The 13,693-nt window shown below is 48.6% G+C and overlaps 1 protein-coding gene across 4 annotated transcripts in view; it reads right to left on the bottom strand.

Annotated features, from left to right (window-relative positions):
- CELF5 (CUGBP Elav-like family member 5) overlaps positions 1 to 13,693 on the bottom strand; it is a 43,731-nt gene that overhangs the window by 5,194 nt on the left and 24,844 nt on the right. For 3 of the 4 annotated variants that reach the window (XR_012657825.1, XM_075077754.1, XM_075077755.1), the window contains exons 4-6: positions 6,098 to 6,226; positions 5,416 to 5,495; positions 4,278 to 4,424 (exon numbers count right to left, since the gene is read on the bottom strand). Coding sequence is in view for 3 of the 4 variants with exons in the window: in XM_075077754.1 (XP_074933855.1) it covers positions 4,278 to 4,424; positions 5,416 to 5,495; positions 6,098 to 6,226 (356 nt within the window). In the remaining variant the exon portion in view is untranslated. The remainder of the gene's footprint in view (positions 1 to 4,277; positions 4,425 to 5,415; positions 5,496 to 6,097; positions 6,227 to 13,693) is intronic. The other variant, XM_075077756.1, reaches the window with a different exon arrangement.

Raw genomic sequence — 13,693 nt, 5'->3', positions numbered from 1 at the left:
AGACACGTGGAGCGCATTCTGGTACGGGCGCCCTGTCGTACAGCCAGGTGTCTGTCCAGGCCCAGTTCTCACAGCATGCTTCACCGTCTGAGGTCTGCGCCATGATCCACTCAGCTCAGTCTTTCCTGGGACAGTGGCCTGCACCCTGGGACTGGGAGATGGCAGCAACTTGTGGTCCCATAAAACACCTGACTAGGCGGAGATGCACAATGCTAAAAGAAGGGATGGGGACAGTGGAACATGAGGTTTGGAGGAGGGTTAGGAGGAAGAAGAAAAAATCCTGGTCCCATTTGGCTACCTGTTGGTGCTCTGGACCATAAGGTTAAATCAGACTGCACTCAGAGTGCAGTGATAACAGAGAATTCTGGATGCAAAATTTTCTAGCCCCTCTATAAGCCTTGTTTTCACCATCAAGCAAGAAGAGCAGAAGAGGCACAGGTGCAGCTCCCTGGAAACTGTACAGTTCCACAGGAGGAGCTGGGGGGGTGGCAAATGGCAAAACCCAAGAAAACACAAATCCTCCTTATATTAACTACAAGTGTATCCCACTACCTGCTTTGCAACATAAATACACAGCGCCCAAGTAACCTGCCTCATCCACAAATGGCTAAGACAGTAAGCCAGTTTGGCCCAGGTCTCAGGTGGAGAATCTGGTAACTCTTGAAAAGTTCATGGCTAGCTAAACCTTCTCTTAGTTTCCTCCACACAAAAGCTGATTACTTCTGTTGCGTAAAAATAAGAGGAATTGCCTAATTTCATCGTATTGATGCCTCTGTAAGCTGGCACAAGCAAAGCGGCTGAGATGGAACTGACTCTGCAGGGCAGCACTAGGATAGGGGAGAGCCCTCTTTGGGGCAAAGGCGGGACACTCCCAGGCGCACCACAGACACGGTCTCAGCAGGCAGGCTGACAGCACAGGGGTTCACTACCGCTTGACTCCAGAAAGCAAGCACCCTGAAATCATCTCATCTATTCACCGCCACGTTGTCTTTGGAGTGATTCCCCTGAAGCAGGACTCACGCACATTACTGGGAACCAGTCACCCTGAGCCAGGATTACAGCAAAATGCGACCTTCCTGAGAGCACAAAAGTCTGCTAAGGAAAGCGTCCCCGTGGCAAGCAGTCTGCACGTATTCTTAGTCCTATCTTCACGCTGTCCCCATTTAAGGATGCAGGAACTAATCCATTTCTTATTTACTAGATGAATATTGATTTTCTTTTTTCTCATTAATGCCTGTTCCGTGCCAGGCTCTGGCTGGAACAAGACCTGCACATGCACCAAACTAGCATTCTGCAATTGTTTTCATTACTTAAATAAAATACCAGAAAAAGGGGTTGTGTGAACAAACTGTGTTTTGTGATTAGAACTAACTGATTTATGAAATACAAGAAATGTTCATGCATTATAAGCAGTTAGTAAATTGCACCGGCTGCTTTTTTAAGACTTCAGGCCTATTTTGTATTGATGGATTATTATTATTTCAGCTCCCAATCAGCTGAAATTCCCTGATTCCATCTGAACTAATCACTGAATTCAACTCGTTGAATAAACTGAAATGAAAGAAATACTCACTTTTCACTTGCAGAAGAGGCACCTGGGATCAAAACCTGGTTTAAGCACTGAAATAAACTGCTTCCAGATGCTTAGCCCGTAATTTTTCCCAGAGAAGTATGAGAATTTTTCTTACAAACTGTATCAGCTAACATGTACTGTTTGACTACCTTTAATACCTTATTTTGTATATTTGAATATATCAGAATACCTTTAGACCTAACATAGTCTGTGATTATTTCATGTTTGAGACAGCTTTTAAAAGAAAAATGCCATTAATATAAATTTAACACATCCAACTGAAATAAGAACAAAAAACCAAACAACCCAGGCTCTATACTACTTCTTCCTAGGCCAGGGACTCTAGGGACTGCTCTGGCTTGGCAAGGCAGCAAATCCCATGGGGACAGGGAGGGAAAGTCATTAGTGTATTAAATTGTGAATGTAAGAACCAATGCCTATGATGCACTAGTTCACCCCAGCAGCACTTGCTCCTCTCAGTCTGATTCAACCACATACATAATTATTAGCTGCATCTCCTGGGCCTATGAGTAACCTTGGGTGCAGCATCTACTACTTCAGGCCCTGCACCATGCAAGCATAAACCATGTTGGAGTTCTCTTGAGCCCTGGCTTACCAGAGCTCCCAGCTCCCAAGAGCTGCCCATGGCAAGACACTTGGAGTTGCTGTAAGGAGATTCAGCAAGGAAATCCCTCCCTCTCTTTCCACTTCCAGAGATATTAGATGACATTTCAAAGGGTTGATACCCTCTCCCTCTGATGGGGAAACTATGCATACGAGAACTGGCTAGGATCTCTCCTCCAGGAGAAGGTAGACCAAAGACTGGGATGACACAAGAGAAGAAACAACCAGGTGTGAGGTCAGTGCCTCAGAAAGAAGGAGAGAGAACCAAAACCAGTGGAAAGGGAACAGAAAAAGAGGGGAAAAAACTGAAAGAGTGGGAGACAGGCTGGGTCTTGAGTCAAGGGGAAAGCCAAAATAAAGTCACAGAGCAGGAAGTTCAGTGACAAAGCAACAAATTTACAGACACAACTGAGAAGAAAGATGCAGATAAGCAAGGAGCACAGCCTAGGTCTGACTGGCTTCTTGTCATCATCAGGAGTTTCTAAAGACCGAGTCTAGAAGGCCTCGCTGCTCTCCTTCCTTATACATCCTGGACCATAAGCTAATAGAGTACTTTCTGCCATCATAACCTCACTGTGTGGTCTGTTCCTGCCTCCTTCACCATCATACTGTGCCGAAGTTAGCACCATCTCCATGGCAGCAGAAGATACACCAGAATGATCATCACATAGCTGAGCCACTGCAGCTGGGTTGTAGCTGAGCCAAGCTACAACCTCAGACCTCAGGTATACCTGGCATGTGGATTACAGGGCTGGACAGAAAAGATTGGTCCTGGCAAGAGATACTGCTGTCTGGTCAGAAAGGGTTCTCCCTCTAAACCATTATTCTGCCGGAAGCCTTGGTGCTTGGAATAGTATAGCTGTTCTCAGCCTCATTACATAAGAAGAATCAAATAATCTGTGTTGGACAAATTCTACATGTGGTTCCCAAAATTCCCCCATGATATGGAGCCTCATATATATTGCCTCTTTTCTTTTGCCACTCCATGCTCTTCCCACACACTGAAATGGCATTTGGCAGTTTCTGGGGATTCTTTGAGAGGAAATGGTAAAAAACTGAGAAACACTCCCTTCTCTGTCATGTAGATAGAAGGGAGACACACCAAGTAGCCACTGAAGCCAGAGGTGGAAGAGGTGTACACATATATGAGAAGAACAGGTTTATTTGTGCTCCCCCCTGGAAAAGACCTTTCAGTAACAGCATCTACTTCTGAGTTCTTTGTTTGACACAACCACCTCTCATACCTTGAGCAATTTCTGAGCCTCCTTCCATAAGCTTTATACTTGGTAGCAGAGACCTGAAAGTGACAGTCACCAAGAAGACCCAAAAGATGCTCCACCACAGCTGATCAGGGACTTGTTGTGTTTGGGACCTACCTCAAACATCAATGGCAATCACCACCGTTGCTCCAAGACAGTGAGATTTTCTCACTAAGATCCAAAGCACATCTAGTCTTGCCAGAGGAGGCCAGACTGCTGAAACACTTCTGACCCTCTGCTACCCACTACTCCCTCTCCAGCATCCTGCAAACCCTACAGTCACACTAGCCAAGAAAGAAAACACTGGGAGCCAAGGACAGCACTAGTGGAATTACACCCTCCTGAGAATTCCAGCTGAGAAATAAACACATGAAGCTGGGCTCAGGGCTGTCATGGTGCTCCAGAAACAGACACACACATTTGTGCCATAGACCCAGAGGACGTGTTCACAAGTTGGCAGACTGCCATGTCTGGAAGACATCACCCAGGAATCACGGCTCTGAGCTGTCCTCAAAACAAGACAGAAAGACACTGTGTCATGCTTGACCTGTTCCCAGACACCTCCGCCAGTCTACACCACATCAGAGAAATCCAGCCTCACTTTGAGAAGGTCCCGGCTCTCTCCTCTCACCCCTTCCAGAACAGAAATGCACAAATACTAGGCTGCTGACTGGAGAAACAAGCCAGGAACAACTCCCAGGTGCTGTGAAGCTTTCACGCATTTGTTACAGAGACTCGTTTGCAGTCTCCCAGCCCAGGTATGGTGTTGCCCCATAGCGAAGAGGGCAGCTTTTCCCCACACACACACGCGTGATACTCACAGCCTGCGCATAGGCGCTGTATGGGCTGAACGGCAAGGTGAGAGATGGACTGAATATCCCCAGCTGCCCCACCATTTGCTGCATACGACGGAGGGTCCTCTCCTTATCTGTGTCAGCAAACTTCACCACTAGACTGGAGGAGGCGCCCTAGGCACAGAGAGAGGAGACAGAGAGAGGAGGCAGGCGGAGAAGAGGCCGCGGGATAGCCAGAGAGTCAGCAGTCAGGCAAGATGGGATGGGGCAGAGCAGGCAGCAGAGAGGAGTGGGAAGAGGAGCAGAGGAGCAAATATTGGCATGAAAGTGCTCAGGAGCTGCCTGGAGCCTGGGCTGTGCCCTTCCCCATCCATCTGTCCATCCAACCCTTCCCTCTCCCACCCTTCCCCACATGCCTTAGGCCTCGCACAGCTGTACAAGTGGGTGCACACATCCCTGGCTCTGTTCACCAGGTGATGGTGCAGCCAGGAACACCCAGGATATTGTCAGCCACAAGCACCATCTTTCCACCACCATGAGCTTGGCTGGATGGGCAGAGCAGTTCCTGGCAGCTGGAAATACCCGTGCTGCAGCAAGGCACTGTACTGCCCTTAAGGTGCCCCAATCCAGGTTAGAGAGTGTGAGAGACGAGATCACAGCTGCAGCTCCACTTGCACAAGAAGGCACAGCTGCGGCCACACAACCCCACACAATGCACAACGCATTCCCAGCCACACCCAGCCTGCCCCAGAGGCCTCCTCTACTGCCTAAGTAAGTAAGAGAAGGTGGGGACTGTGCTCAGACACTGGAGACCTGACTGCTCACGTTACCGAATTGTTAGCTTGCATCCTGCTCAGGTTTGGACTACTCCAGGTAGCTGTCTCCAAGATAAATTCATGGTCTGGTTCTTGGCTCTTTTTTATTTAGTCTTATTAGCTATAAGGGCTGTCACTACCTGTCTGGACAGACATAGATACACACACCAGCCCAGGAGACAGGATGGCTCCCAAAGGCAGGAGCACACATGTGCACACACACCGCCTCCACCCCTCACAACCACACGAGCTGGAAACTGCAGTCAAACCTGTCATGGTTTTGGACAGTGAGGGGAGGTTCCTGCAATAGGGTGATGGGAAGAGGGTAGGTACCCTGGCCTTATACTCACGGGCATTGTCTGGCTGCCATGGAGTGCGTGGATTGCTGCCTGAGCCTCTGTGTGAGATGAGAACTTTACAAAAGCACAGCCTGGAAAGGGACAGAAAGAGCACAGGAGATTGCAGTGACAGGACTGCTGTGAAAGTGCCCCTTGCATCATCATGCAAGAGACAGTATCTGAATCTGAGGCAGGGCAAAGGAAAGACACCCCAAGAAAGCAGGCAACAAAAAGGATGACTCACCCCAAGTCCTCTATCCTGGAAAAAACAGGAAGGGTCTCAAATTGTTACTTCAATGATATACTCTGTAGATTATGTCACGATCTCCACCCTTGCCCCCAATTACCTCTTCCCCAAATTCTCTATGCACTCCTAATCATGGGTACAAACATTTCAAATTGCAGACCCAGACTGAGCCAACAGGCTCACTAGTGATCCTGATAACTCAGCTACTCATCGTGCTGTTTCCCATCCTTTCACCTTGGTTTCTTGTCCATCTTCCCCAATCTTTCCTTGCAGCAGACAACTCTTGTCGCCTGACTCCCTATGCCCCGCGGTGACGTGGGTTTCCATAAAGATGGGGTGGGGGAATAAGCGCCCCAGTGGAAAGGAGGCACAGGTGGTGGTGGTGAGGTAGATGAGCACTACCTGACGAGCAAGGAGAAAGGGCACGACACACAGAGGGGTTCACACCTTTGCTGTTACCATCAGGTCCACGGAGCACCGTACATTCATCAATGACCCCAAATGGTTCAAAGAGCCGGAGCACGTCATCCTCAGACTGCTGCTTATTTAACATGCCCACAAAGAGCTTCCTGTCCCCTAGGGGCAAACACAGAAACATCAACCTTCTATGAGGCTCACAGTCCAAAGCAGGACGACAGGGACAGTTAAGCACAAAACAGCCTAGTGTTGAACACATGCCTGGCATGAAAACGATTTGCTGTTGGCTGAAATGCTTCCAGGGATGAGTATGCAGGGTCCTCCCAAGCTCCCCACACCTGCAAAGGTTTCTGTGTCTTCCCCTCTCCTACCCTCCCAAAGGAAAACAAAAGATTAATAATTTCCTTCTATTCATTAGCTCTTTCCTTTGAATGATCCAACACAAATGGTAATAAGGAAAACTGCCTGGGCAGTTATGCCCTTACTGAACAATATGTGAAGTCCAAGAGGTACCTTAGGAAATACAGCAGACCAACCCAGGCAGGGTAGATAAATTCCAGGACCCTTGGCTTCTGTTTCCTTTTCCTTCTTTCCAAGATCAATGTTTCTTGCCAATGTGACACCCAACTACTAGAAGGCTGGAAGGAGGATCTGGGGAACTACAGGCCTGTCAGCCTGACCTTGGTACTGGGGAAGATTATGGAGCGGTTCATCTTGAGTGAGCTCACCAGGCAAGTGCAGGACAACCAGGGGATCAGGCCCAGCCAGCATGGCTTCATGAAAGGCAGGTCCTGCCTGACCACTCTGATCTCCTTCTATCACCAGGTGACTTGGCTAGTGGATGAGGGAAAGGCTGTGGGTGTTATCTACCTGGACTTTAGTAAAGCTTTTGACACTGTCTCCCACAGCATCCTCCTAGAGAAGCCGGCAGCTCATGGCTTAGACAGGTGTAGTCTTCACTGGGTAAAAACTGGCTGGATGGCCGAGCCCAGTTGTGGTGAACAGGGCTAAATCCAGTTGGTGACCGGTCACAAGCAGTGTTCCCTGAACTCAGTTTTGGGGCCAGTCTTGTTTAATATCTTTATCAATTATCTGGATGAGGGGATTGAGCACGCCCTCAGTAAATTTGCAGATTACACCAAATCGGGCGGGAGTGTTGATCTGCTCAAGGGTAGGAAGGCTCTGCAGAGAGATCTGGACAGGCTGGATCGATGGGCCGAGGTCACCTCTATGAGGTTTAACAAGGTCGAGTGCTGGGTCCTGTACTTCGGTCACAACAGGCCCATGCAATGCTGCTGGCTTGGGGCAGAGGGGCTGGGAAGTACCCGGCGGAGAAGGCCCTGGGGGTGCGGGCTGACAGCCGGCTGGGCATGAGCCAGCAGTGCCCGGGTGGCCAAGGAGGCCACCAGCATCCAGGCCTGTACCAGCAATAGTGTGGCCATCAGGAGTAGGGAAGTGATCCTACCCCTGTACTCGGCACTGCTGAGGCTGCACCTTGAGTATTGTATTCCATTTTGGGCCCCTCAGGACAAGAAGGACATCGAGTTGCTGAAGCATGTCCAAAGGGCAATGAAGCTGGGGAAGGGTCTGGAGAGCAGGTCTTACGAGGCGCAGCTGAGGGAGTTGGGGGTGTTTAGCCTGGAGGAGAGGAGGCTGAGGGGAGACCTTATCGCTCTCTACAACTGCCTGAAAGGAGGTTGTAGTGAGGAGGGGGTTGGTCTCTTCTCCCAAGTCACTAGCGATAGGATGAGAGGAAATGGCCTCAAGTTCCATCAGGGGAGGTTTAGATTGGATATTAGGAAAAACTTCTTTAGTGAAAGCGTGGTCAGGCATTGGAACAATCTTCTCAGAGAGGTGGTGGAGTCACCGTCCCTGGAGCTGTTCAAAAAACATTGAAGAGTGGCACTTCAGGGCACGGTTTAGGACGCATGGTGGTGTTACACTGACAGTTGGACTTGATGATCTTGGAGGTCTTTTCCAACCTTAATGATTCTATGATTCTGCAGCTGTTATGTGACCAAGCATCTTAGCTTCAATTTGCCCTTCCCTCCCCAGTCTAACCAATATGTCTACCAAGCTGTCCTCCAAGGCCTGGAATAAACCTTGGCATCCTGGGTCCCAATTTGCCTCACCATAGGATCAGCCAAATGAAAGACAGTTGGGTAAGGGCAAACAAACAGCTCCATGGTCCCCACTCCCCCATCTGCACCGGCATTTTGTACCCGTGTTACACAACTGGACGGCTGACCAAACACATCCAGGATTTTGAGCTCGGGGTCCTTCTGGATTCCTCCATCAGAATGGAGAACTGAGGATTATGGTTTTGTTGGGATGGCCAACTGTGGAGGTGGGCAGAAAGCTGCACAGTGCTTTCTCCCCCCCTCTACCCCCATCAGTTCACACAGGGGGTCAACACACAGGCTGATGCCATCCAGTCAAGCACAGACACAGCAGTGGTTGGGGTAACATCCTCCACAGATTGCTGTGAACAACTATTAAAATAGCACAACATTAAAATCCTAGCCTAAATGCCAGCCCAATCTTCATTTTTGTAAGGAGACGGTTGTGCCAACTACAGAGTTAACCCTCCCCCACTGCCCCAGACATGCATGGGGAGACATGACCCACAGGAGCGAATGTGTCAGGATATGGCTTGGGAGGAGCAGTGAGAGAGGATTCCTTATTGTTAGCAACAGGATCAGAAGGGCTGGCTTCAAACAAAACCAATGTAATGTGACGCACGTCAGGGAAAATAGCAAGGACGCTGCTATCGGTTTGAGAGTGCAGTGACCTGAAAAACAACAGGTCTTGGAGCTATAGCAGCAGAGGAGGCTGCAGGGGTGGTGGTGTGTATGTGTGGCAGGAATGGACGCCACATTACACATTCACACTGCCAGCATAGCCCTCCCCCAACCCCTTCCTTGCTCCCCTTGGCTCAGAGGATGGTTCCCACCCAGGTAGATCAGCAAGCTGCCTCCCCCCCAACTGCTCTGACACATGCAGACACACTTGGGAGCACATGCAGGAAGTATCTACATGTGCCATTGGTCCCTTGCACAAAGGCAGGTGCACACACACAACATTAATGGACAAGCACATAGGCTCATGCGTGCAAAGGAACATGCTTGCACATTGACCCAGACCCAGCAGGTACCTTCAGAAACGAACTTCCTTAGTGAGCAAGAGGGATGTGCAGACAGATGCATTCTCCCACCATGCAGACACTGCAGGGAGCTACTATGTATGGCCGCACCACCCGACGGAGCCCAAGTACAAGCTTATGCAGGCACAGGCACTAGACGTACATGCAACGCAGATGCCACCACAGATAAATAGTTAAAAGTGCTGCATCTAAGGCTCTTACCCAGTCCCAAACAGATACTCCTGATTTATATCACTGGAAGTCGCTGAAATATATGGCCTTTTGTATTTTTTAAAGGCCAAATTTCCCATCTTCCCCATTTTCATGATTCCCTGGATAACTAAACCTGTGGGAATTTCATCCCCCTCCATTTTTTTCTTGCAGTTTTCTCTACGTTTCTCCTTGCACCTGTATGATGATGGTTGCATTTTGGAGACACTACTTCAGCTAATTGAGTCCATCCAAAATTTAGTGCTCTGGCAATGCTCAATAATCCCCAGCCAAGGCACGGCAGTAATAAACCAGGTGCTGTACAGCTGCCTTCTTAGCAGTAAGACAGCATCTGCCCCCACCCAAGGGCCAGCTCAGAAATGCTGGTAGGCAAACCAGCCAAAAAATAGCACATAGAGAAGGTGGTAAATCTGACTGGAAGGGGAGTGGAAAAAAATGGGACTGGTCAGGAACATACTTACTGGGAGGTGGAGAGGCGAACGGAAACTAAAGGAGCAGTAGCTCTGTGCTCCCATTAACATCACCTGGTGCCAAATGTGATCCCAGTTTGTCTATGGGAGGGGACACTTGAGCTCTGCAGTGTTCTCCCTTTCTCTACACTGAATCTATGTTGCAGCTGTAGCCAGGCCTTATTTCAGACATATGCACCATGCTGTGGCCTTTGGATTGCAAACATGGCAGGAATTCCTCAAAAACACACCAACAAAGGGGAGAAACACATCAGGGAATATTTGTACTGAATTTAGATGCTGTAAAATAATCCTCTGTTCTTTGAACTAACAAGCAAATAATTGTGGACTAAGACTTAACAGCCAGAAATGCACTTGATGCTCCTGCCCTGCTCTTTTGGGACTCCAGCAGGCTGTCCGGCTATTTGGGTCAGGGTGGTGTCACGATGACTAGGAAAGTCAGTTATATTAGAAATTTTAAAAGCTGGAACTCTGGGTGGGGGGAACATACAGCTACATGGATGTAATATTACTTTTGTAACATTGGACTTGTTCTTCTGGATCCGATTTTGTGTAACATGAGGTTTTCGTGGAAGAATAGCGGGTAACTCATGGAGAGTCAGGTAAGTGGTTCAAGTTTGGGCTGATGACTAATTCGGTGCAAAGACCTCATGGTTACCACAGCCACCCAAAGCTTAAGTGCAATGGACGCAAGAGGCCACAACTTTGCAGTGGAGGCACTGAATGAAAAGGAACCTTGTCAACTTGCAATCAAATCAACATTAAACTATGAGTTACTGGTTGTCTTCTCCTTCAGATGGCCTTGAAATTTCCTGGCTAATTTTTGTGGTTTCATCCTCATTCTGTTGGATCAAAAGCATTTTTCTTTACCTTGCACTTTGGGAAAGATCCATTGAAACAGTGAATGCTCGTCTCCATTCTTGCAGTTTTACTGCAGGTCTTCTGTTGTCTGACAGGGCTCACTAACAGAACGCTTTGGAAGTTCTGTGTTTATGTGTGAATTTCAGCTTCTATTTTTTGAATTTGGAAGAAAAAAGTGCCAGCCTTCCTGGCTATGTAGATCAGGTTAAAACTGTGATACCTTAGGGACTCAGGCTGTAAAGGCAAATATAAAGAAACACACCTCTTGGTTTTGAATCTTTTCTGAATGCCCAGAATGGCAATGTTAGAATGGGGTGAAGTCACATTTTTTTCACAGTTATTTTCATTTCATACGGCCCAGCTCCCAAGATTGCACATAGGAAAAGGATCCAGGCTTGTTCCCCTGGAATGCCTCTTTGCAGCAACTGGGGATCTCTGACAGGGCTCCTCTGCTGCTGACCTCCCTCCCTCTCCATGTGTTGGTGCCCAACCCATGATCTAGTGCCCTCTCTCTTTGGGCAGCTTCTAAATAGGGGCATTCCTCTGCCAATAACCAAGCTGCCTCATCTCCCTGTGAAACCTTGCTTGAAACCCTGCAAGCCATTTCACCTGATGTCTGCTGTCACCATTCTTAAAGCGGTCAATCCCAAATCAGCTGGCATCCTCCAGCCACTGCTGTGGGTCACTGGCTCCTTTGGCTCCCCAGCAGGGGATCCTGCAGTGCTGGAAGATCTTCTCTCCTCCACTTGTAAGAGCACACCCTCCTCCTGCCATTTTTCCTTCACTTTCTCTCCAGCTCTTGTTTTTCACCCTCTGATTGGCAATTTCCCATGCTGTCCAGCAACCAGGAAAATTGTCTCTGATCTCTGACTGTTGAGTTCCCATGGAAACATGCTCCGGGCACAGCCAGTCACCCAGGCAGCAGGAGGAGGGCCAGTGCAGAGGAGGTCACTGATGAAGATACCACCGGAACAAGTGAGGAGATAAGGTGGAATGCTTTGGCCATGAGACAGAGAGGAGAGCACACAAGCACTGGACACTGCTCCTCTTTAAACCCAGTGGATTTAGGTCATCTGGCCAGCAGCTGTCAGTAGCAAGGATCAGTCAGGGAGGGAGGAAGCCTGCTCAAGCAAGCTTGGAGCTCACTTGGGACAGTGAATGGGACAGCAAATGGGACAGCAAATCTCCTTGGGTATGCAGAGAGCTTCCTTGTCTCTAAGGCAGTGCTAATGGGCTTGGGCTACCTGTCGTACCACATCAGTGCAGCAGAGTGCTCCAGGTCTCGCAAGAAGCACAAACAAGCTCCTCTGCTCCCTCACTCCACCTCCTCCTGGCACTCCCAGGCTCACATCAGAAGCGTGAGGGGAAGAAGGAAAGAGCTGACAAAGCCTGCACCAGAATCACAGATCCCCTCTGAACTAATGCAGGCATCTTTTTACTAGTGAATTCCTTCTGCAGGGTGCAGTAACACTGAGCATCCAGCTAACCCCATACAGCCCCTACAGGGCTTGGCTAAAACTGCCCCTTTGGCACAAAAATTAGTATCTCTCAGACCAGGAGACAAATTCTGGTGCTCTAACTTTGTGTACTTAATTCAGAATGCTTAATTTGAGACGTCAGTCCCTGGAGAGGATAAGAGAGGTTCCCTTCAAGAATAATGCAGAGCAGAACCTCACTGATGCATGCAGCTGTTCCCTCAATAAATACCTAGTCCAAGCAGTTCTGCCCTGCCCCAAATCTTTCTTTTACCTCCTGCCAGCATTGGGGCTATTGCTATAGGGAATGGCTCTTCCCATGTCTGCAAACTGGCTCATCCACTTCACTGACAAGTGGAACATCACAACAGAAACCTTCGGAAAGAGCAACCTGTTTCAGACAAATAGAGGGTGCTGTCTCAATGCTGCTTCTGCCTCAGGAAAAAATTCCAGTTTGTCATGGATCCTGTGGGAGCTACTCATTTCTGAGCTCTGCAATGAAGCTGGAAGGAAGCTAGGCACATGGTCTGGAGGGAGGCAGGTGTTCAGACTTCAAAGGCTGCTTTTCTCGATGACCTTCTCCGTGGGAAGCTCAGCTGATGCCCTGATGTTTGCAGTCCTTACAGATTGTGGCACTTTTTTTAAGCTTAGAGATTTCAGGGTCCAGTGCCTTGACCAAAAGCTTGCCTCGACCAAAAGCTTGCCTCCAAATCAACATCCTCTTTTTGAACCTCTTGGCCTATTTCAGCTCAATTTGACAGAGAAGCTGAGGCATCAGAGATTTTAAGTCCCAACACATTTTGCGATATTGGTGGCTGTGTACAGAAGAGAGTCCCTAGTAGTACCCCACCAGCAAAAGAAAGACTGCAGAAAGACTCAGCCTAGTATTAGACACCAGAGATTCCAGAGTTGCACTCATCAAAGAGACACAACTGTTAAGAAAACACAATCTGCAGTGGTTGGTCTGTTCACAGCCTGAATTGTCTGTCTCGTCTGTTTTTACTGCTGTTGTGTGGGAGCTTAATGCAGGGGTATCAGCTGCGCATGGGTGGTACTGGTGAAGGTAAATGTGCGCATTTGCCTCTGAATGTGTGTGTGTCAAGTAGGCACATGTACGTATTTGCAAAGCACTGCATGCGTGGGGCATCCGTCTGTAGGTGCATCTGCCTGTGTCTCTGTGTGGGCTGTGAGGGTTGCTATGCATCCGTGCCTTACAGCCTGAGAGCGCATGGGATCTGCCAGCATGTACATGTAACGGTTTTGGGATGTTCGGTTATTGGTATGACTGCCAAAGGATTCCCTAGTCTCCTGTGCTTTTTTTTCCCCCCCTAAAGACTCATTAGGAATAACCTCAGATACAATTATACAATTTCTGAATTAATTAGAAATGTGGGGTGCAATTTTTTAACATAATGTGGTGGGGAAAGGATTGACCACCTAACAGTTG

This window comes from Phalacrocorax aristotelis, chromosome W, assembly GCF_949628215.1.
Source record: "Phalacrocorax aristotelis chromosome W, bGulAri2.1, whole genome shotgun sequence".
NCBI lineage: Eukaryota > Metazoa > Chordata > Aves > Suliformes > Phalacrocoracidae > Phalacrocorax > Phalacrocorax aristotelis.
This window is presented reverse-complemented; position numbering and strand designations above follow the sequence as displayed.